Source organism: Grus americana, chromosome 1 (assembly GCF_028858705.1).
Source record: "Grus americana isolate bGruAme1 chromosome 1, bGruAme1.mat, whole genome shotgun sequence".
Classification (NCBI taxonomy): Eukaryota; Metazoa; Chordata; class Aves; order Gruiformes; family Gruidae; genus Grus; species Grus americana.
Window position 1 is genome coordinate 22651976 of NC_072852.1, and position 24734 is coordinate 22676709.

The 24734-nt window shown below is 38.6% G+C and overlaps 1 protein-coding gene across 2 annotated transcripts; it reads right to left on the reverse strand.

Moving 5' to 3' along the window:
• On the reverse strand, window positions 1–24060 carry TUBGCP6 (tubulin gamma complex associated protein 6). Of its 2 annotated transcripts, XM_054849991.1 has the most exons (26): window positions 23981–24060; window positions 22415–23221; window positions 20759–20922; window positions 19170–19380; window positions 18485–18658; window positions 17654–17775; window positions 17245–17320; window positions 16633–16742; window positions 14712–14803; window positions 14477–14616; window positions 12319–12468; window positions 11611–11692; window positions 11446–11534; window positions 11148–11263; window positions 10354–10492; window positions 10148–10264; window positions 8590–9907; window positions 8129–8184; window positions 7678–7870; window positions 7231–7399; window positions 5749–5890; window positions 4426–4620; window positions 4020–4152; window positions 3578–3791; window positions 2275–2474; window positions 1–484 (listed from the first exon to the last, which is right to left on the reverse strand). In XM_054849991.1, the coding sequence occupies exons 2-26, from the start codon at window positions 23159–23161 to the stop codon at window positions 393–395; spliced, it is 5241 nt and encodes a 1746-aa protein (XP_054705966.1). In that variant the 5' UTR covers window positions 23162–23221; window positions 23981–24060; the 3' UTR covers window positions 1–392. The 2 variants fall into 2 exon arrangements, with proteins under 2 accessions (XP_054705966.1, XP_054705972.1); XM_054849997.1 differs by lacking the exon at window positions 12319–12468.
• Between the last annotated feature and the right edge of the window lie 674 nt (window positions 24061–24734).

Here is a 24734-nt window from a genome sequence, read left to right on the forward strand (position 1 = left end):
TCAACAGTTTTAGAAAGTATCTGTTAATTTATTTCACATACATGTATTTACATTGGAGGAAATTCACAACACTGAAAATACAACATTTACACATTCACAGATATACAGCTTTGCACTCTCTCCCGTAAAACCAGGCACTCTGCTCGTCTATCTTTGCAATAATGACAACATCAATTCTCAGCAGATCAAGCAACTGGTAGGCGTGGTGGATCTAAAGCAGCGTCATTCTCTGTATGTGGTGGTTATATCCTTCAAGCTATCTAATAGCAGGTTTTTTCACTGAAGAAAAATGCCTCTTGCATGGCATTTGCATAAGCTTCTATAAATCATAAGCATATAGGTTTTTCTGTTTCTATTTTACCATGCTAGCAGTGGTCCTTACTCTATAGAGTTCAGTTATCCTTGTAGTAGTTATTAAAGTTGATTCGCAGTAGAAAGTCTTCCAAATGTGGTTGGTATCCTCTGTTTACAAGCTTTGTTACCACTGGAAGAAAAACAAAAAAATAAAACAAGCTTTGACTAAGATTAATATTCTAAAGTCAGCCTTGACAGGATCCGTGCATTTTAATTAAAAAAAAAAAAAAGCCTAATGCAAAAGTCTGAAAACAATGGAAACAAATGTCTGTTTTTGCATAAGAAAGGTTCAGTATCTCTTTCTGGAATGACAAAGAAAGTGAAAGAGAAGGGTTAAGTGTCGGTTCTAAGTGAAGCTGTATTATTCTAGTAAGGAAATGCTTTCTCAAGCTGCTTTCACAGTAAGACAGTGTGTTCTTATCGTAATGTCAACTGTTCAGGAAGCGTGTCTAGGTCCTCTGGTGACCTCTGTAAAAGAAGAAGCTCTGCTGAAGTTCTCTTGAGCAAAGTCCATTACAAGAGAGGAAAACAAAGAGAAACTCCTGGGACAAACCCTTCAAGCTCTGTGCATGAACAAACTGACTGCTCTAAATACGCTTAATAACAAAGGAAAAAAGGCAACAGAAACTCCCTAAGCTGATAAACATCCCATGCACTAATATAAAGGGAATTAGCAAGCAGCAGTAACATGCAAGGAAGAAGGGAAAGTGTCTAGTTAGAAGTTAGGGCCTGAGCCAAAGCCATTGAAGTCCAGACTAACTTTGTATTGGCTTTCAATGGATTCTGGATCAACCCACTGTGAAAGAGAGCATTTTACAATACATGGTGACTGAGGGAAAAAGTGTAGATGAACAAGCACACATTTGTTTTGTAGTGCTTAATAAAGAGCGTGTAAAGAACTAGGTCACTCAGCAAATTTCCTTACGGAGTGGTCTATTAATGTCTGTCCATGAAGCAACCATAGATCTCGTAGTATGGGCTTAGGTGGCTCCCAGACGTGTTCTGACTTCCTGTAGAATTTGGAAGCAGCCATTCTAACTCATCCTGAAATATCTGTTTTTGATCCTTTGACACCATTTTTGGACACCCTTAAAGAATAAAAAGGGTGGCTCATTTCCAGAAGAATATAGTCTGACTAGAAAATATTCTAGAAAATAGATCTAAGGAAAACAGTTGCTCTTCCTTCAGGAATTAAGAGATTTCTAAAAAAAACCAACCAAACACCCAAATCCCATGAAACACTTTCATATTCAGGGGAAGGATAAATAACTTCTACTGAAAACATAAGCAAGATCTGAAAGAGAAATGGAGAGGAAAGACAGATCAACTATTTCTTCACATTATAGGCTAAGCTGACACTGAGAAGAAATTTTATCACGTTAAAAGGAAAGAACATTTGGCAAATGATATGTGTAGTTGAAAAACACTTGCCTGGAGCACCGGATATAAGTTCCAACTAGTGTTAGGAGGCTCTCTGAGCTTTAGTCCAACATGGGAATCGGAATTTTCAAATCTCGTAACAATGATAATGCTCAGCTAATGCAGATCTATCTAAAATTACTTCTAAGTGGTACCTAACTATCTCTCATTGCTGCCAATAAAAAGTTCCAGAACTCCAGAAAAGAAAAATGTAAGCACATATACAGACCTAAATACCAAGTATTTATTTTGCAAATTAGCAAAAACTTATGGTCAGTTTTGGGATATCTGTTAGATTTATTGCGTGGACATTTTCATTGATGGATATGCAGATCTTTGCACACCACGGTACACACAGGTTTCATTTGGGAACTACATTTTCTAACACACGCTAAGTACACACATCTTCCTACTTTTACGTTATACTTCCAAAACTTCTTTGTAATTTTTTCAGTTGTCAGTTGACTTTTTCTTCTGTCTAGAATTTATGCAATTTCTTACCTTTGAATAAGAAGTGGGAGTAATACTTGAAGGTATTGTACGACTGCTGCATCAGGCCAAAGTTGGGATGAACAGCCATTTGCTTCCCTGCATCGAAGCTCCACGACTGAGAGATCAGCTGGCTGCGGAACTTCAAAATGAGGCTGAAGATGCTGTGTATAATGTTCATCACAGGGGCTGCCTTCTCTGTCAACAGACCCCTAACAGAACAAAAACAACTTTAGAAATGTAGTTGACATAATTTATTAGTTGTAGGAAGAAAAATACAAAGAAGTGGCAATCCTTTCAGTTTCCGCTTTAATTGCTTAAAAAGATCCGCAAGACTGGAGCCAACTGTAATGGTGATTTTAAAAATGGTGCCTAAACCTAACATAGTTCACTTGCTCTTCCAAGAAACTGCTATTTGCACTGGTGTATCTGATTTCTAGAATATCTGCATTTGCAAAAGATGACATTTAAAACCATTATCGTGCTCTGAGTCTCCTTAAGCTTTAACCCTCTCTCATCCCATCACCTGGTATCCGAATAGCAGCTTTAGGCAAGTTTTTTTTCTAATTAAAACTGAGACATAAAAGGACAGATTTCTTTTCTTGTTTATAATTTGTTATCATTTCTTCTCCCTCCCTTTACCATTCTAGTGTATACTCTTCAAGAAGAGACCAACTAAACCCTAGCTCCTCTCCTCTTACTCACACCACCCTTCTGCCCCATAGACAGCAACCAAAAAGGGCTAAAACCTTGTGACTCCTGAAAGACAGATGTCTCTTGCACTCTCACAAACCTGGACAGAGGCATCAGGTCATGTTTGTTCCTTCAAAGTCCAGTCCTGGTCACTGCACATATGTTAAAGGCATATACAATGTATAGAAGAAGCATTTTACAATCCTTGAGCTAGGCTTAATTGTGCACACTACTCATGCTGAATGAAACACCATTCATTTACAAAGGCTATGACAAGGATGGGGTGAAAGAAAAAGAGAACCGTGGCAAGTGTGCCCTTAGTCTGCAGGTTAGAGCTGTCCTGAGTAGACTTGAAGCTTGCAAAGGCAGGGTGAACAGGAGCTGGAGGCATCTCCAAGGAGTCCGGGGAAATGAAAAGGATGGGTAGCTGAGGAAAAGCATCCACGTATGGACCTCATAACGTAACATGCCATGATATTTGTTTCCCTTACATCAGAACACTTTCATATGGAAGAACTACTTAGTGTGTCAAGTAGAAGTCAGTTTCACACAAATAGGTTAGGCTAGACTGGCCACTCCATTAACTTAAATATTTGAAGTAAAAATAAGTATGGTAGCTTGCCTGAAGATTGCTTTGTTGAGGTATTCAGCATGCGTTCTGTGAATTTCCTCTAGGTTGCCTACAGAAGACAGTTTGTTTCCAAATTCACACCACGTAACATGAAGAATCTGGTTAGCAATGTAACCTTGAATAACTTTCACAAAATGCTGCATTTCATGTTTATACAGCTGGAGCTGTCGAAACTGAACAGAATTTGATGCGCGACTCACTAAAGCTGAAAATAAAACCAGAAATATCATCAGCACCCACAGAGACCATCTAAAATCATGACTTTTAAAGGAATGAAGGTTTCTGTTAGTAAATTCTGTTTAAAATGCCAAGGAAGTTTCTTAAAAAATTGTGGCTTTTGAAGCTTGACAAGACTGTTTATAAGCAATTGTCTAGCACAAGGTACTAAAAGCATTTTAAAGAGGACGCTGTCTAGTTCACTCATTATACTTACCAGTGCGTTTTAAGTGAAACCAAACATCCTTAAGAGTCCACACCATGTGCTTCAGCTGAAGCAAAAAGGAGAAGATCTTGTTGTATTTATTCATGCAGCTCTCAGTAATGACAATGTTCAGAGGCCAGTCAACCTGAAAGAAGTAACAGTGCTGATCATACTACATTTTTGTGCTAGAAATTATAAGAATATTTCAGATACAAGTACTGCAGGGACATAGAAATTAATATATGTATTTTAATAATGTAATGCAATGGCCAGGCTAAGAAATCTTGTAATTTCCATCACACAAATTTTCACTCCATTCTTAAAAGGTATCCCATTATTAAGAACATATTCACTCTACCATGGTACATAAGAACCACAGTATAAATGCAGTATTCTACCTTTCTCCATGCTTTCTTACCTTGTACCTTAGCTCTAAGCAACTCAGAGCATCAGGCGCATTGGGCTTGAACACTTCTGGAAGATACTTGAGGGCAAAAGAAAGATTGGAAGCAAGCTGGGTGTCACCATGAAGACTGTACTGTAATGCTTTATTTAGGATAGAATTAAGAACCAGTGGATTGAGCAATTCACCAGGTGTTTGTCCTGATCCAAGCTAGGGGATTAAAAAAAAAAAAAATCCTAATTACACAGTATTAACAAAAAGTCTTGGCTCCTGAACACAGGTAAATTAAAGCAGAATGGTGAAGTGGTGACTATCCTTCCTTGCCCCACAATTCTGATGGGAAGCTTCTACTTCTGCCATAGGGATGCACAAACAGCGTAAGAAGCAACTTCTGAACTATTTACTGCTCACAGCATGAAAGTAATCTCACACCTGTACTGTTTTATTTTGGTATGTCGGACTGCAGTTTGCTGCGGTTCAGGGGCTGCTGCACATCCCTCCTGCAGGGAACCCAGCCTTTAGACTTGAGCGGGGCAGAAAGCCAGCGACAGGACTGGCATTATCTGCCTGACTCCAGTCTGCCCATCTCATCAGCTCAGCACCCTCAGAGCTTTACAGATAAAGCTATTTATCAAGTCTAAAGCCCCAAGTGCTTTCCTTAGTTGGGTTTGATGCATTCTGAGGATTCAGAGAAATGCATTAACTATCCTACAGCCACCTATCTCAACCGGCAAGGAGCTATATTAACCCAGGCTATCCCTCCTACCTTGCTGTCTTCCTCACAAACACAGGGGTAAGTCATGAAAACACTGTCTCATCAGAGGGCCCAGCACTCTCTTCAGATGCCCTCCCCTCTGCTCTACAGGACATCTGAGGTAAGAGTAGGTATTTTGCAACACAGGCCTTCCCACTGGCTTTCAGCAAACGGCAACAGGCTCTTCCAGCCTTGCTGCCAGCAGATGGGAGGGCACAGAGCAATAGTGCAGCACTTCTCACAGGAAAGAGTGAGAGACCCTTCCATGATTGCTTATCTGTCAATGTTAGAAATTACTATCCCTTGTACTCTATCGCTGGGATTAGCAGTAGGAAATATTACTCTCTTCCTTGGGATTTCCTTGGGCACGGGCATCCCTTCCAAGTAAAGATCTCCTTTCGCCTCAGTCCTTACATTAACAGAGTTCCTTGCTACAAAACTTCTTGACATGGCACAAAAGAGGAAAACAGCACAAGCCAGGATTCTAATTCACACCATTCCCTCATTCCCATCCAAACTAATCCAGACATGTCAAGCTAAAGCAGACAACCCAAAACCAAGGGTTAAGACAACAAAGCAAATACCTTCTCAAACAACAGGTCACTGAGCGACTGAGCAAACTCTCCATCTTCCATTAACAAAAAGTGTCTCAGCGCTTCAAAATGCTTCTCTACATTCAGTTCCACAAAGTAGTAATCAACTATTGCTTTGTTAACAAGAGAAACACTAGGAATAAAAACACAAAAAAAGCTATTATTGTTACAAGCACCTCCTTTCTTACTGTTAATATTCAGCTGTGGCTACACCAGATTAATGCTCCAGTACTTAACTCTGAGATCCAAGACAGCACGATATTCACATAAACAACAAAAAAGAAGAGACAAAAAAAAAAAATCTTAATCCAGAATACACCAGAATTAAAACCTACCACTTGAGATAATTGGGTTTTGAACACTACTGGGGAAGTATTTTAAGACTGGCTACAGGTAATGATCTTTAGAACACTGCTGGGCCTGGAGCAACATTTTATCAATAGCTTTTTGTCTTATCTCTGTCACCAACACAAATAGATTAAGAAAGAATATTAAATACCTGAGAACAATATCCTAATTGGTAAAGGTCTGACACTAGATACTGAGGGCAGATCTATACTACAGTTTGCAGTATAGTGTAGGTATTCAAGCTAGCTTTAAATAATTTAACTTGCATATCAGGGATAGGCTAATTCTGCCACCACAGAACTCAGGGTCACTTACTTTGTTTTGCTGAATACCTGAATCTGTATACGGATCGTTCTGGTAGCCAATATGGATGTTCAAAACTAAGTTAGATAACTAGATCTTTCCACATTGCACCAAACTTTGAGTATAGCACACTCAGAGTTAATAAAGGGAAATCCAAACTTACAAGGAAGCAGATTCCAAAGCAGGAAGCATTTCAACACATCTGTGAATAACTGTTTTCATGACAGAAGCTGATCTTGTACAAAATAACAAACTTTTCTTTAAAATGCCATTAGATATACTGATAAAATGATCTAACATATGTGATTTCCCTTTATATTCCAACAGTAACAAGAACAGCTTCTATTAAACTTCAAAGCAGCCTTGAAGCTGGAGTTCCCATAGAAACGTAAAATATATCCTGAACAATATACTTGAGTTTTCACATAATCAAAAGATTTTCCCCTTATCTTTCACCTGCCAAATAAAAACTAGCACAAACATTATAAATAACACACCTTCTTTTTAAAAGAACAAGGAAACCAATGGTGTCAAAAGCACTGCTGCATAATCCACGAGTCTGAGAGCAAACACTTCCCTCCAAGCCCTTGCATTTCAAATAGACCTTCAAATTTTTAATTTACATATAAAAATCTAAGTTTATGTTATTATAATGTAAATATGAACTTTTTAGTTAGTAATGGACCATCCACTGAACTTCTGGGAGCAAAGAGAAAATTTAAAAGAACAGATCGATGTGCAACTCTTGTCTCAAAATGAACTAATAAAGAACATGACATTAATTGCTAAATTACGGATTCCCTATTTCTAACAAATACTCACTGAGATACAAGTGGAGCAGTAATTGAACGTTTCATCAGCACTGGCAGAGATAAGAGCTCACTCAGCTGTACAGCCGTTTCATCTGTTGCTGACTGTACCATAGGATCCACAGGAAAAGTGTACGATCTTGGTATCACATGATGCAAGAGATGAGAAACTGGTAGTTCTGCTAAATTGAAAAATATATAAACATTATAAGTTATTATATTGAAGCAATTTGATAATCTGTTTCTATTAATCTCTACAAACCCCTCTAGATTAGAAAATCATAATGTGTAAAAATGCATTTCTTTCTCATCTTTGTGCCTAGAAGCAAGTTGTTTGGCTACTGCAGTTCACAATATTGGTAATTTACTGGTAAGTCAAGTATTTTTTTCTGGCACTCAGCTTTCTTGCTCAAGTTTACCACATGTTCTATTGACCTACTGTTCCAACAGTTCTACTCACACATCAAATCATAACTATCTTGGTATTTTTCAATACAATACTGATCCGATAAGGCTTTCAAATAAGCTTGTTCTTTCTTCCATGCATCCTCCTCTCCCGCTTTCTCCTCCTCAGTCTTGGAAGCATTAGCTTTGGAAAATAAAGTTTCTTGAGGCACAGTATCTTGTGGAATTACTTTTTCAGGTTCTTCTGCCTAAAACAAAAAAAAAAACGGGCAAATTTTATGAGAGATGCTGGCTTTGTCTACTCACACTTAACGTGTTCTTACAGGTAATTGACTAGTTGTTCCAACAGAAAATAAAGGAGCTTACTCACTTGTACTTCTCTGACACGTAAAAACAATATGGTGTTACAGTGATTACGAGATTAGGATAGAAATGTACTACGTTAACTACCAGTGTGTTTAATCCTTCGAAGGAAAAGGAAGTCATCTCGACAACTACTTTCTTACCTGTAAGATCTGTGAGGAATCTGGAGAAGGGTCCTTGTTGACCACATTCGCAATTACTGTAATTACAAGTAAATTAAAGACAGCATTTACTTAGACCTGCTTATAATACTTAGTTCAGACTTCAGATCTGCTCCCAAAGTTATGAAAAATTTCTCTAGAGACTATCACAGAAACCACCACACCAACAACAGTCCCTGCCCATAATCCAACCCAGGCAGTTTTATGCGTGTTGTCTACTCGAGATCACACAAGGTCCTGTTTCATGACTACAGACTACAATTTTTTAATGCTATTTTTTGTATGTAAGAGACAAGACTAAGCTCAAATTCTTTCCTCTGAATTCTAACAGTGTCCAAAAAGTTATGCAAAGAATTAAGTACCTATTCTGAACATAAACATTTACAGTTACTTTCATGAGCCCTTAAACAAATGCTTACTGAATAAACTTCATTCTATTTTACCTTCTTGTTTCTCTTCCATTATATTTTCTTTTTTATCATCCTTACTATTAGCATCGGGAAAGACTGCAACACTGTCAGATGACTGCGACTGTGGTAAAGTCTTTTCCTTAACTTCTGATGGTTTTGCTTCCTTTCTGCTCCCTTCGGCAGGAGATAATTCTTCACTGTACAGAAGCGTCTGAACTGTGGAGTCAGATGAAGGACCAGAAATGGGTTTACGATGAGGTATTGGATCATTTTCTGTAGATGGGGCCCACTTCCCTATTTGGATGCTTGACTGGGATGCGTGACCAAATGGGCTCCAACGAGATTTCAAAGGCTCTGTATCTGAAACCAGTTCTCCAATTTTGATGTGTGACTGTGAAGCATGCCCATGGATGTTCCAACGAGGTCTAGCTGAGACCACCTCTGACACATTTTCACCAATCTTGATATTGGCATCAGACGCATGACCATGGACGTTCCATCGAGGCCTTGTAGGAGCTACATTTGACACATACTCTCCAATCTTAATATTGGCTTCTGAAGCATGTCCATGAATGTTCCACCTAGGCCTTGAGGGCTCTACCTCTGAAGCATATTCCCCAATTTTAATATGAGCTTCAGAAACATGTCCATGAATATTCCATCGGGGCCGGCTAGATTCAACTTCAGAAGTATAGCTGCTGATTTTTATATGGGAGTCTGAAGAATGCCCATAAGGACTTGAATGTGGCTGGTAAGTGTCCACATGAGGTACATATTCTCCCACTCTAATGTTAGCATCAGATGCATGTCCATGAATATTCCACCGAGGCCTTCTGTACTCCACGTCAAATACATTTTCTCCAACCCTAACATGTCCCTGCCAAGCTGCAGATGGTCTGAGGACTGTATTAAAATCATACTCATTTTGCTGATGCAATGCTGATGCGTTGTCTTCTCCTGCCAGTGCTCCTCTCAAGACAGGCTGATTTTCACTTACTTGAGAAGTCTCAGAAAGATCTGAGTTAATATTTCGGAATGCTTCATCTAGCAAAGATCCTTGTACGCTAATGGCAACATCTTGTTCATCTTGTGGCTTTGACAAGAAATCTTCTATATTCACATTGGATTCAGGCAAGGACTCAGCACTGTATAGAGGACTGCAGGCTTTCTCTGGACTTTGGAGGCTGCTTTCAGATCCTGCTGCTTCAGGTTGAAAATGCTGATCAGCGTAATTATTTGTCAGCTCTGGCGTGGGCAGTGCTTTGTCAGCAGAAGCAGCATATATCAGTCCAGGCCCAGATTCCTTTCTGCTAACCCTCTCATTAGAAGGCAGAGGCTTCACAGATGACACCTAAAAAAGAAATAGTTATTACACTGTGTGGCTAGTCACATAATCAAGCTACTTATTAGAGCAGCACTTTATTACACATAAGATTTAAAATTTTCCAATTTTTCAGATGTACTACAAATAACATAACCCTGCTGTTATAGTGAACCTTATGTTTACTGAACTGAAATGAACCATGAAATAAACTCCCTTGAGGGAAACTTGGAACAGCAACCTGGCATTTATGTAAGAAAATAAACTCACCTGTGAAAGTGGATCTTTCACAACAGGGTTTTTATCTAAAGCCAGCTGGCACTGTTTATAAGGAATAATATCTAATTTTCTCCTGTAGTTTCCATCTGGAAGTTTTTCAAGCATTTCCTGGAAGTAAAAATGACAAAACCGAAACTCTCTGAGTACCAAATACCAAATTTTCTACATTACATTTCTTAAATCTTTTCAGAAGATACCTCGATGCGTTTTTGATCTTCTAATAGAAACTTAAGACGGGCTGTTTCCAACTTGTGTCGCTGGATTTTCCATAACGCTCTTTGTTCCCTACGGGCTGCATCATCAGAAAGTTTGCTATAATGGTCAATTAATTCTTGCCTAAATAAAGGTAAAAATAAACCTAAGTCACAGATTTTCACATACTGATTTTCATCTTCCCTTCCAAAGAATAAGACCTTTTAGCACTTCAGAACTGAGAAGCAATTTTTTTTGAAGTAGAAGACAGAGCCTTCAATCACAAAGAAACAGGTGGAGAAAACAGGACTGTATTCTTAGTCAATATGTATTTCTGTAACTATTCTTAGTAGGTCACTCATTTATAACAGATAGAAGAAAGTGAAATACAACTAGATGCACAACAAGAGCAATTCAAATTATTACCAATCTGACTCCTCTGTCTGCTTTTTACTTCTGCTTTGACATACATATGACCATTTTTGCTGTGGGCTCAGCGTTGAAGTATAAGATGTAATTAAATATTTTCCTGAAATTCTGATCATAACAAAAACCAGACTGGCTAGGGTTTGCACACATCAGTGGATCCCAGGTTTTTGGGCCACTAACCATTCCTAAATCACAAAATTGCTCAAAGATTACCAAAAATCCTTACATCCATCTTTTAACTGCAAAAATTACCCTTGTAGAGTCTGGGAACTGCTAGTACCACACATTTTAATAAACAATAATTTTTCCTGAGGTCTTATGATGGTTTTGGAGTATCTAAGCTTTGGGGAGACTACTTAGATACATTTACCTTGCCTTTTTTTCCAGTTCTTCTTCTAAAGCTTTCAGTCTTTTTTCTCTCTCTCTGAGCTCTCGGGCATAGCTGAAATCATCATCAATCTCCTCTTGCTTTATTGCAAGGCGGCGCTGCATAAATATTTAACACTTTTAAAAGCCACTCTCAATACCAGCTGCCACACACACCTGCAAGAAGTTCTTATTTGTACCCCATGAGCTATTCATTCAACTTCAGTACAATAAATCAAGATATCCTTTCAATTATTTGCCTAAGAAACACAGTTGGCCTTTAGAAACACACAGAGAAATACCTCTTGGTCTTTTGCAAATTGCTCTTTCAGCTTCTGAAACTGTTCCCGTTTCTTAGCATCCAAAGCCATTCGTTCTGACATTTGTCGATCTGTATTCAGTAAAGGTATTGTTAATTTACATTAACAAACCCACTAGAAAACACATGAAACATCACAGCGACTTACCATTAATGGCTTTTAGTACTTTGCTAGCAGTTTCTCGAGCATGAACAATTAATTCTTGTTTGGCTATTTCCATGCGTAAATCCTAAAAAAACCCAAACAAACAAAAGTACAGATGGGAATTTTTTCTATTATTTTAAACTTGAAAATACACTGTTGCAAAGACAGGTACACACTTTATAATGGTTATTAATCTATGATTACAGTACAAACATATGAATAAAGCAATTAATTAAATGGAAAGTCTATAAACTTATATTGAAAGTTAATACTCCAGACTTTACAGCAAACCACATCCATCTGACATATGCACTACATTGATGGCATCTGAAAAATCAAAGTCTCTTTATAACCAAGAGAGTTCTGAAAAAAACAATTAGCTATGTAAATTACAAAAAGAGTCTTATCTGGTTACTAATTAGCTTGTCATGTGTTAAATTAGAATCTAACAATCTTTCCAGTACTTTTCAGTACTGCTGCAAAGAACTATGACAGAAGTCCAAAACTTATTTAATCTATGAAAATGCCAACGAATGGCAATACACCACCTATCCTCTTAAAAATTATATTAAATAAAACAATTCAAGTAGCACTTGCCCAATGAAAAAATTCTGACCATGAATACAAATTCTTTCAGAGTTGTAACAAAAATGAAAAATGACTATTTAAAAAAATCCCAACAATAAGGGTTTTATTCTTTTATTAATTTACCTTTTCCTCCTTGCTTATGGAACTGTACCGGGCAATTCTTTCCATTCGACCTACGTACACTGCACAATCTCTCTCTATTTCTTTGAGCTCTTCAAGCGAAAAAATAACTGAAATTCGGGGAACAGGTATATCTGACCAACATATATAATGCTGAAAAATGAGAAATTTCCTTTTAAATACTTTTTTTAATTGTAAAATGTTAGATTATAAACTCACATTATATTTTTTTTTTAACTTAGCAATGCTTCAAGATATTGACGCAAGCCTTCACACAGGATCTAAAATTTTTAATACCATTGATTTTAGTATTTGTATCATTCAAAGTAAGAGACAGAGGTATAACTTTCCAGAACTTGGATCACAGGTCAAATTCTCAAGATCCCCTCTTTCCCACTGAATTGGACACGAGTCTAGAATCTGATACATATGTTTATACTAGTAATGTTCTAAACGCCTAAAAATTTGCTTTTCTGAATATCCAAATTAACTGAGCCTGAGTAACTCAGCGCTGAATGCATCTCTCCTATCAAAAGTTAGGTTCTCTCACTTATATCCCCTCCAGATCCCCACTAAGTAGGAACTGTCTGGAACATAACTAACACACACCTACAGGAGAGAGCTCTACATAAGACATAACTCTCAAAATTCAGCCAGTGCACATCACAGAGTATCTATTCTCTAAGCTAAGTATCCTAGGTCTTTCTACCTCAACATCCCTAAATCTCTGAGGCTGTTGTACTCTGTGCAGAAAACGGTAAGTAAGCTTTTTTTTTAAAAAAATAATAAAAAAAAAGAAGCACACACAAGCATGCTCACACTGGATTCCCCAGTCTACTGGTAAAAGCCAGAAGATGGGACGCCCAGGGCTGTGTTCCTGGGACTGTGTTAGCCTCGGCAAAAGGGAAGAGCCAGCTGTTTAGGGGACTGGAACAGGCTGCCCAGGGAAGTGGCTGAGTCACCATCCCTGGAGGTATTTAAAACATACACAGAAATGGCACTTAGGGACATGGTTTAGTGGTGGACTTGGCAGTGCTAGGTTAACGGTTGGACTCGATGATCCTAAATGTATTTTCCAACCAAAATGATTCTAGGATTCTATGATTACCATCGACAGGGGTGAAATGTAGCTGGCACTCTCAGACAGATGGAAGATGAGTGAATCTGGGTGCCCCACATCCTGTGAGAACGTTTTATCTATTAAGATACTGTGTTAGTGACTGATAAACCTGTAATTTATAATGGAAATGATGGCTGACAGTTTCATGAAAAGCCCAGTACTGCTGGTACACCCGTGTCATGGTTTGAGAATGCTTATCAGACCAGACATAGGAGAACTAGCAGAGTGTCATCTCACTTGAGATATTAGGCTTATGCCTGATATCTGACATCAGATATCTGATACTAAGCTGCTCAACTCTGACAAGACTGGGTAGCTCTGATTTTAAATAGAATACTAGTTACTTGGGAAAGAGTGCCTATAGACTTTGAAACAACCACAGAGGTGTCTAGTGTTAGAAATACATAGAGAAGAGGGAAGACACAAAGTGATTTAAACATGTTGGATGGGGCTTTGGGCAACCTGGTCTAGTGGAGGGTGTCCCTGCCCATGGCAAGGGGTTTGGAACTAGGTGATCTTTGAGTTTCCTTCCAACCTAAACCATTCTATGTTTTTCTTATTAAGGACAAGACTCATTCTGCAAAATATGAATAAACAGAACTATTTAAGCACTTCTTGGAAATGTAGTGATAGAGCTGAAATACAAGAGCTATGCAGAACTGAATCAAAACCTGGTAAGTGAGGCATCTTTAAACCAAAAAATAGTACTGTGAGTGGCATGAAAAATGGAAGGCACTTCCCTGAAAGCCTAAAACGTTTCTGCTTTCAATACAAAGGAAAATCAGAAATATAGCATGTGCACTGGATACGATAAATGTGATGCTGTCAAAAATTTATATTTCTGCAGTGAGGTGTTAGCAAGTAGAGTGGATAATCAGCTCACAAGTATCTGAGAGCAAGTAATTGCCTTTCATGAATCAACATCCTACTCATGCAATACCAGTTTTCAATACAGGAGTGAACTTGCTAAAAGCCTAGAAACTTGCTCTAAAGAGACATGATTTTCTCAATATAATAGGAAGGAACCAAACCAAAACTTACCCTAGGACAGCACAATTTCAGCAAGTTTATGGTTTTCCCGCATATGTATACATCGTTAGCAATATGTTTAAGAAATACAGGGACACAATCTTCTACCTCTTTTGAAATCAAAACATAACCATGAGTCCAGTAATGTTTATCTACGTATCAAAAAAAAGATGAAAGTATACATTTTAATTATTTAATTAACAGCACAAATTCTATAAATTAGAAATGCTCCATATACATACTGTACCTCTGAAACAAAGATAATCCTCATTCACCTGGATCATAAATTCTCCATAAACATCTCTGAATACACCACTGTATACCCAATCATAGATAAATCTAAAAAAAAAAAAAAATTGTACAATATTGAAAATCAATCCTCTTGCCTTCTCAACTTTATTATAACCAAACAGCAAGTATATTCTTTAAAACATCAAAACACGCTATAAAAGCTATAGGCAGGATAAAACCCAGTAATTTAAGCGCTGTCACGCTGATATTTAAAGATACACACAGGTTTGTGCCTCTACGTTTTTCTTAAAACAAAACATCTTTATATAGAAAGTTTCAGTGATAATTAGTTAAGATGAAAGAACGTTGCCTTAACTGAAACAATCTTTTTACTTCTGCATATTAACTTACTAAGTATGTATTAAACATTTCTAGAAATCTCTGCAGTATATCAAAAGCATAGAGGGAGATAAGCAGGAAGGATTTATTTTAAAAGAGAGGTAACCATAACAGGGAGAAACTGAAAGGGTATAAAACAAGCACTTGTTCCCTGGACCGAGAGACACTTTTAATATACATGCAATAATGAGAACTACTACTTTGGAATATTTATTCATGCTTTTTCATATTTCCTCTGTGTGAAACCAAACTTTGGAAGAAATGAAAAAAAAATTATCTGAAGCTATCAATGAAAAAGCTTGGAGTACCTTGAAGCTAAACTTTTCTTTTCTTACTAGCTGCAATTCTAAGACTGTTTCTAGACATTGGGTCAGTGTAACAACAGGAAGCATTTAGCACAGGAACCACTGTTCAATTTTAAATTTGTAAGAAAGAAGTGAAGAACTTTAAAAGTTCTGCTGTTTCTATGACTTGTCTGAGCAACAACTTCTATTATTTAATTTCTTTCAGGTTAATGAATGAGTGGGATAACACTTTCTGCAGATAATGGAGGCCTCCTTCCACAGCAGCCCTGATCGGGTATGACTGATGTTCCAACAGAGATCTGCAACAAATTTAGGAGTCAATGCTGTAAGTATCACATACCAGTAAGCATACTTTCATATTTTTTAGGTTCCTTGTGATGCCATTGTGGTACTTCAGAACTCTGACTACATTCTATAAATTGCAGGGCAGGAGCTGTGAAGATGTTTCAGTGAGTCTTCTGGTAACTTTGAAATCAAATTTCTCTGAAGAACATTTTACATAGAAGGAAGAAAAAACAAGAAGGGTGGCCACAGGAGGAATCTTAAATTTAGAGCATTTGGACAGATTTTGGTTTTCTCCTTCCAGTATCATTACATCTATTAAGTATCATTATAAACTGATGATGGACTACAGCTATAATCCCTATAAACAGCTGTTTAAAAAAACTGAGTGTCTCTTCACAAATCTATAAACTAACAATTTCTAACTTGATGTGCACTGCATAACAAAACTGCTGCAATCCAAGGAACTCTACTTCCTATTGTTAGTTAGTTATACCTACTTAATGAACAACAGACTTTGTTTTAAAATTTTTGCTTACTGAAAAGCCCACAAGAAAAAAGAGCGTGGCAATAAACATGAACTTTCTCAATTTGTGCAACACCAAGAGAAATCTGTTAGTTGCCAGTTTCAGGATTTTACTACAGGTATGAGGGAAAAAAAAAATAAAAAATGGAAGTTTATCTGAGTCTTAAATTCCAGTATGAATTTCCAGGATCAGCAGCAAGAAAGAAGTCTTATTTACATGTATTTGTTTACAGACCTAGTCACACACAAAACCCTTGCATTCAGCAAAATGAATTAATTTTAATATGTATTTTGCAGATACAGCCACATCTTACATTTTCTCTGAAAATGTTAAAAGCCATTGTTAAATTAGCAGAGTTACTCACCAGATTACTAATTCAGAACTGCTCTTAAACACAATTATGCAGAGAACAGTATGGACGCACCTTGTGTATGGTTCACAGCTCGTCTTCAACAAAGATAGAAGAACTGGATAATGCTCATTGCTACAGTTATTGAGAGCCTCTTTGTACAGATATGAAAGCAATTTAACACCCTAAAAATTGAAAAATATTCTAGTATTAGGCAACAAACTTCACTACAACTTTAATAAAAGACTCATAAATACACAGCTTTACACGTTTCACTAGACGCAGAAGGCAGGATTCATCTCACTTCCTCTAGCTATCTGCAGTTAAGATGACTTTATCTGAGCTATTTACCTCAAGCTCACTTTATAGTCACTGGATGGAAACAGGTATGTTTAGAGTTGGATTTGTTTCACTTGCTACAAACATCTCCTTTGGAATGAAATGAAATGCACTCTAAGACTTATTTTGGGTCCTTTGTTTACTTTAGGAATTGAAAACACAGGACAAAATTCCAAATTTTTAAATATCTGGAGAAAGGATCATGGCATTCTAATTGGAGGTTCAAGGTCATATCTTTGGTAGCAGAGAGACCAACACTAATTATTTTATGTAAAATCCTACCTGATTTTGAAGAATATTAATATTGTAACCCAAACCAAACATAAAAACATCAAAATTAATTATCACCGTAGGAAAGGAAGCACCAGCTCCACCACTGATACCCAGCGCTGCTGTTCCTATGCCACAAAGTTCAGCTAAATACCTAAAAAATAATATTAAAACATATGTAACAGTTTCAACCAGAAGTCTCTGAGATCACAGTGATGTGAACTTGCTAAAGCTGAATAGCATACAACCACCTTACTGTATCAGCTGAATGATCACAGGGATAACAAAGAAACTGAATGTAAAGACCTTACATGTTTTCCCTAGAATCTTCTGGATATAAAGAAATCTTTCTGTTAAAAACAGAAGAAAAATACTGAAAGACTATGTAAGAATGCCCATGTACTATTGTCTCTTTTAGTGTATATGAAGAAATAGGTTGTACTTATTCTGCTATGAAAAGCTTAAATATTTAATATTATTCTCTTACCTCAACTGACGACCTAATTTTCTGAAGAGAAAGCTGATTGTTAGAAGACTTAAAGTAGGAGGTGTTGACAAAACACAGGCTCGATAATACTGAAGATACTTTCTCAGCCCACTTGTAAATGCCTAGAATCGACAGAAAATATTTAACATCTTACTGTTAAAGCTGTTAATAGTCTATCTATGTTTTACATCAATTGCATCAGGATGAAAACAAATCTTTTACTGAAATAATTTGCACGTGCAGGTAAGAGGGACTTGTGTACCAAAGTAAGGGGAAAGTAAGACTCTGCAACTTCTGGCTAGTTCGAATATCCGATCACTCCTCTATACTCTATACATCCACTGCACAGAGTTTGTACCCACACACAATATAATAAAGCATCTCGGTTCAGCTTCTTTGAATTGCCCTTTGAGGAGCTCCTCATTCTCTAACAACTATAATATTAAACTAGGGAAGCCTGTTTCCTTACTTTCATGCCTAAATTGGATACTGGAAAAAACTCGTCTAAAACTTTTTCTAACAAGACAAGGAGAGAGACCTAAAAATGGTATTACTTTAGTCCTCAACAGAACAACATGACTAAACAAATCATGCTTCAGGTAATGAAGACCCTTCATCATGTGTTTCAGTGCCAGTAAGCCCTAAGCATACACAACTGTGATTTAAACACAGTGGCACTGTTCATTGTTGACCTGGGATGCGCATTACACTTAAAATGCTTTGCAGTTTTGCAGAATGCGGAAATTCCAGCTTTACATGAAAGGAAAGTTACCTTCTCTACCTAAGATAGCTGGCCCATTAAATCTAGATGATTTAATACAACTGTTTTACCTGAAATACAAGTCCTTTGCTGTATGAAGAATCTAAAACTGGCTGAAGAGAAAAACGACTTAGTCTTGTGTAATAGGTTCCATACTCTGCAACTTCCGAGAGTAGGTTGTGCATTGTCTCTGGTGAAGTTCCAGATACATATACCCCCTCCTTTATCACAAATGTCTGAGCAGCCTAAAAGGATATAGGGAGTGAAAAAAAGCAGATTCAAATATTTCATAGCTGTATTCTGATTTAAAATAGCAAACATTTACATACAAAAATAACAGCAGACAAATTTTCAGTTTAGATATTCTGGTGACTGAGACTATATAGCTAGGACAGCATGATAAATATATTAAATTGTAGCAAAATTTCAGGAGTATGAATAGTATTTTCAACTATACAGAATAAGACTCATCTAATTCCTTAAAGAAAATCCAATCTACAAAACTATTTACACATCTGTTTTCAAGTATTCATAAACCTATTTTCACTTAGAGGATTAGAAATACTCTTAGCCTATTGCAATAACATCATTATTGCAATATATACATACTGCCTATTGCCAGTAGGTCACATTCAAGTTTTTAACAGCACCTTGTTAACTGCAAGATCTCAAAAGAAATAAATGTACTGAAGAGGAAACCTCTGCAAAGGAAAAAGAGAGATGCGACTAAGAAGTGCTATTAAACATGTTCAATACCTGATTGAGTGAAAAAGTAGTGGATACCACACCAATGAGGACATTCAAGACATCCTTAACCAGTTCGGGTTCTTTCATTAGCACAAGCTGTGGAAGCTGAAGTACAGTATTACTAAACAGCTGCATTTCCCCTTCTCGAAGTTTGTAAAATTTGTCAAAAGCTTCTCTCCCAGCTTCAGTAAGGTATGGTTCCTCTTTTTTACCAGGTGGGCTGTGTCAGAGTAAACACAACATTACAATGATTATATGAAAAGAAGGAAATATATCTCCTAAAGAAAAAACGGTATTTCAGAGTTTTACACAGCCAGTATTGTCCACGGAAAATCTACTAGTAATATAGTATATTTTCAAGGGAAGGTGCATTCAGTCTGTGAAACTGCAGCTCAAACTCAGTACAGTGAAGAAAGAGGTAGATAATTTGAACATCAGTTCAGAGACAGAAACCTTGCCAGAGAATTACCAGGTTCTTTTGTGGCTTTGCCTGATGCAGTTTTCACATTAGGAAAATGAGGTCAATATATACCAGATTTCCAGGGTCCATCTAATACTAATATTCAAATATGTTAAAGAACAATATGCTCAAAATGCTATGACGACTTGTATTAACACATTTTAGCTCTTCTCAGTGAGGATTACAGAACAATTTCTTCCAAAAATTCTGAATTCCAGTAGCATGTATTATAAGAAAGCAGTGAGGCTTATGGTCTGTATTTGTCTCTAAGATCCTTACAGTCTAAACGGCAGCAAGAAAAACTGTCTTTTACTAGGAACAAAGGTAGAGTGTGCTACAGTGGCTTTGAAAAAATCAGATCAGGGAACTTCTGAGTTTCTGAGCTGCTCAGGCTCAGAGTTGAAAAAAATACCATATAACAGAGCAACAGACACATCACTGGATTATTAATTAAAATTACAGAAAAGATACACAGCAAAGTTTCTCCAAGAATCAGGCACACCATGTCCATCAGGAATGCAAGGAAGATATCTGCCATACATGCTTTTTTTTTTTTTTTCTTCCATTTCAGGAAAGCTAGGAAGCTTTAACATGGATATGTAGAGCCTTCTCTCAGGAGATGCATCTTCTACTCAACAGCCAAAAGAACTACAAGTCTAACTACACCATCAAGAAATCAGTTATAATTTCTGGTTTGGCTACAGACAAGAAAAAGGAGTACAATACCGGGAGATATGGGTTTAATTACTCTAGTGCTCTACAACTACCACTTTCTCTTTTGAAACTGAAAATATGGCATAAATTTAGACAGATAAATTGCATAGCGCATAAGAAGTCAGATTAGTTAGAAAAATGTTGCATTTCACACGAAGAGTAAGTGTTCCCATGATCTCTTCAGTGTTTTTGACAAAGATTATTTTATCTCTTCCTGTGAAAGTGCTGCAATCCAAGAACTAGTCTGTTGAAGCTGCATGACCTTCATTCCTTTCTCAATCATTAATGCAGTACATTGAATTCTGTGCATTAAATATGCCTACTCCCCTATTTATACTGAGGTCATTTGGAACCAAGATGAAATGCACCTTCACACATTTACACATGACGCACAGTAAGTTTGACAGTAACATCAGACACATACTATCCAATTCTTTCCCAACATCTTCGTTTGCTGGGTCCATATGTAAGCACTGCGTCCCACAAGTCTATGTCTGGAGTCATGCTCGGCTCTGACTGAGAATCAGGAGTCAGATTGGATGCTGACTGGAATCCCTCGTCTTCTGACTGGTCTATACTTTGTGGAACCTGTCAGAGAGTTCAAATGTTACACAGTAAAACATTTTTCTGAAGAAACACATGCTAATAAAGAAGATGTTCTGCTATCATTCATTATCAAGTGACTCTACATGACTCAACCTGTGTTGTCCACCCTCCCTTTATATCTATTTTAAGTTTTTCCTGTAAGCACTCTTTTCATTTGGTAAGTTTCTATGGGTATTAATGCCTATACCTAAACCAACAATCACCATCAAAATAATATAATAAGTTCGTCAGTGTTAAACTTGAAACTTACTCCTTTGGTAAGCATGTGGTTCTACAAATTGAGACTCTGAGGTCTGGATATTCATCAACATGTAACACGAATAAAATCATACTGCTCAGCATTTCACTGGAGCAAATGATCCAGGCCCTAATTCTTCAAATTTGTAAACATTCTGTTAACTAACATAGTTTGTTCCTTTATGCTTATTCACATGCAGAAAATCTGCAGGTGTCCAAACAGTGCATATGCCACATCTTCAACTCCCACTCAACAGGAGTTGTATGCTCAGAATAGTATGCAATTTTAATAAAAAACAATCACATCCACGTAAAAAGCACGTTCTTCAAGAAATTGCAAATTTTCCAGTCTGATGGAAAGAGTACAGCACTTACTCAAAAAGGCTCTGCCTTCCCTCAGCTACAACTTACATCCATATATGTACATTGGATGGCACAGGGGTTTTCTTTTTTAAAGTGTCTGCCTTCAAGTTTCAATTAAGGCTCTGAGTTAAGGGAATTGCAAGAGCTCTCCATATGTTAAATAGAGGGAACAAAATGAGGAGTACAGAAGTATAAAAAACCTACCTACACAAAGTAAAAAATGGAAAGAAAGAAAAAATCCCAACAAGTTTATCTAGTACGTCTATGAGAATAAAACACAGCAAAAATAAACCAAATGGACAGCAAAAGGAAAAAAATACAGTAGCAACTGTACACACTGAAAAGGTAAAACGACATTGAACTAGGAGGTTCAATGAAACATAATAACAAAAAAAATCTTTTAAGATATAACAAGCCAAGAAGAAAATACAGGAAGGTAGGTAATGTAATCTGAACAGCAAAGCACACACATTCAGGCAGCAGTGCTTATGCAGTCAGGCTGAACAGTAACAAGTAAGCAAACCCACAAAGGAGTTCAATATATAAAGCAGGCAAAAATGCAAGCAAAAGATTACTAGGGTGGGGAAGGCACAGATACAGCTGATGGCTTAATGTCATAAAGCCTATGGCCACATGATGTTTTTTTACACAGTTACAGGACAAGGACAAGACCAAGGTTTTCGTTATCATACAACTCTGTACCCAAAAAGCTTATCTGGTTCTCAACGAAGAAAAGGATCCCTCCATCTTAAATTCCAACGCTGTCATGCTTCTATTACAAATTAAATCACTATCTATATTTTAAACTATAGTTTCAAAGTGGCATATTGAAAGCATGCATGCACTCTTAAGTCCAAAACAAATGATACCGTACTTTAATTGCAAGTCCAGACAAATCTGCATTGTCAGGCACAGGTGGTAAATCCAACTTGATGTCCATATCATATGTACGACTATGGACAAGAGCACCGAAGAGCGAGACCCGCGTTTCTTTCTCAAACTTGTCACCAGCAGGGTAGATCTGTGAGAATAAGCCTATGGCAGGGAGTCCAGTGCCAGGTGCAGCCTCCATTATCTGAAGTGTCTTTTGAATTGTGTCGTTGAACTGACATTCTTCGTTTGTTATTAGAGATTGTATATCAGCTTCAAATACACTTACGTCGTAATAATCATAACCCTGGTATTTGACATTTCTCCCAACGTATTTGTTGTTCAGAAAATAGTCCTTTTTTTGTGGTACAAGCTGAGGAGGACCTGTTCCAGCAAGCTGTACTAAGAGATCCAAGACAGAATTAACTTCAGTAAAAGGTAAGCATTCAGCTGTTTCCAGTTCCTCCACAAGATTCTCCAGTCTATCTGCTTGAGCGCCTAGGCCACCAACTCTCAAGTTGAAAGACAGCATCAATATTTTGTTTTTCACTGGAAGCCTGGAAACATTTGATTGCAGCTTATGAGCTTCATCTTGAAAAAGGTTTATGAACAGTGCATTATAAGCAATCCTTTTCAGATTTTGCTTAGCCCTTCTCTTGCTGATCTTCCGCCTGCCCAGGTGGACCTTCCATGGCAAACCTGTCAAGTGTGCTTCACACAAATCATTGAACAACTGTGTAATACTCTCCATTTCAAATCAAATTGTCAGGTTACAGCAGTTACGTCTGGGTCTCTGGCTTCATGTGAAGACCTGAAAAATATCAGGAAAAGGATATTAGAACATGAATGAGAAATCCATGACTATGCTTTAACTTAAACTGAGACAGCCCAAAATGAGGGAGAAGAAAACTAAGACTGACCTAGCACGTATTTAGGACATGAGCTATAAAAATAACACTATGACTTTGATCACAAGCAAAGGGATGGTGGTGCAAGCTTCATTGCAGACACTCGATTTTGCTCTGCAGACTGAAATAGAACACAGACGATCGTCCTGATCTAATACAGGATTCACGTGGGAACACCTCCAAAGCTTTACCACTCCAGCTTTTCTCACAGACAGCTGCCACCCCCCTTCCACCCGCGCAGTGCCCTCAACAGAAGCCACGGGGCCGCGCAGAGAGCGGGCGGGAAGATGCAGGCAGGAAGATGCGGGTGCTGACGGTGCCAGGCAGCGCAGGTCTGACCCGCACGCCGCCGGCCCGCCCTGGGGCGGCTCTGAAGCACCCACCGAAAAGGTGCCGGGGGTGCCAGCAGCACCCCGGAGGAGCTCCCGGCGGCGGGGGCTTGCCCTAAGGATGAAGCTGGGCCCAGCCCTTCCACCCCCGAGAAACGCGTGCCAGCCTCCTCCTCGCCCCCGGCCAGGGCACGCTGACGGCGTTAGCACCATGCCCCGCATAACCCCGCACCCCGTGGGGCTGCCCCGCCACCCCCAGCCCCCGCCACCCTTCTCCTGCCCAGGGGGACCCGCCGGGCCCTGCTCCAGCGCTCCCCACCGTCCCTGCCGTACCTGGGGCGGCTCCCCCGGGACCGGGACTCCACACCCGCCTCCTTCCCTCAGCGCGGGCCGCCGTGCACAGCGCCGCCGACGTCACGCGAGCGCGACGGGCCGCGGCGCGCGGAGAGGCGGCGGCGGCGGCGGGGGGCGGGCAGGGGCGTCGCAGCCGCCCGGCTCTGCTCCCCGGGGCTGCCCGGGCTGCGAAGGCGCCGAGGGGGAAGGGGCCATTTGCCGCGGGCCGTAAAATGGCGTGAGCCCGCGTGCAGGCGGGGGCCCCGCTGTGGTAACGCCGCGTCCCCAGGGCGGGGCTGGGGGTCCCGGGTCCGCGGGCCGCAGCGAGTGAGAGGAGCATCGCCGCACCTCACGCCCACCGTCACCCGAGTGGTTAAACTGCCGATTTAGACAGCTCACGATTTTTAAACCATTCCTGCGATACTTTTACGTTGTCACTCAGTTGACAAGAACCAACACGCAATCGCCAGAAGACAATAACCCACCCTTGTATTGTGTCCTGCTCCGCAGAATGTAACTGCAGTTTTCTGACAGAATTTGCAAATTCTACAAAACGTACACTTTTTTCCTCATAATTCCTGTTTTAGTAAATTTGATCAAGATCTTAGAAAAATACATACCAAAATACAGTATTTGTATCATTCAAACACTGGCTGTAGAAGGCAGGCAAAAGGGAATGCACCAAGATGTTTCCAAGAGAACATTTTTTTCCTTGAACATACGGAAGTGTCAATTTTTTTTTTTTTTCCCAGGG

Bases quoted from the DNA above. Each gene is read 5' to 3' on its own strand.
- TUBGCP6 (XM_054849991.1), bottom strand. From the start codon at position 23,161: ATGGAGAGTATTACACAGTTGTTCAATGATTTGTGTGAAGCACACTTG. The intron at 19,381-20,758 runs GTATGTGTCTGA...ACTCTGACACAG, and splicing joins TGTTGGGAAAGAATTGGATA to CCCACCTGGTAAAAAAGAGG. The intron at 485-2,274 runs GTAAGAAATTGC...TTTTTCTTCCAG, and splicing joins CTCCCACTTCTTATTCAAAG to TGGTAACAAAGCTTGTAAAC.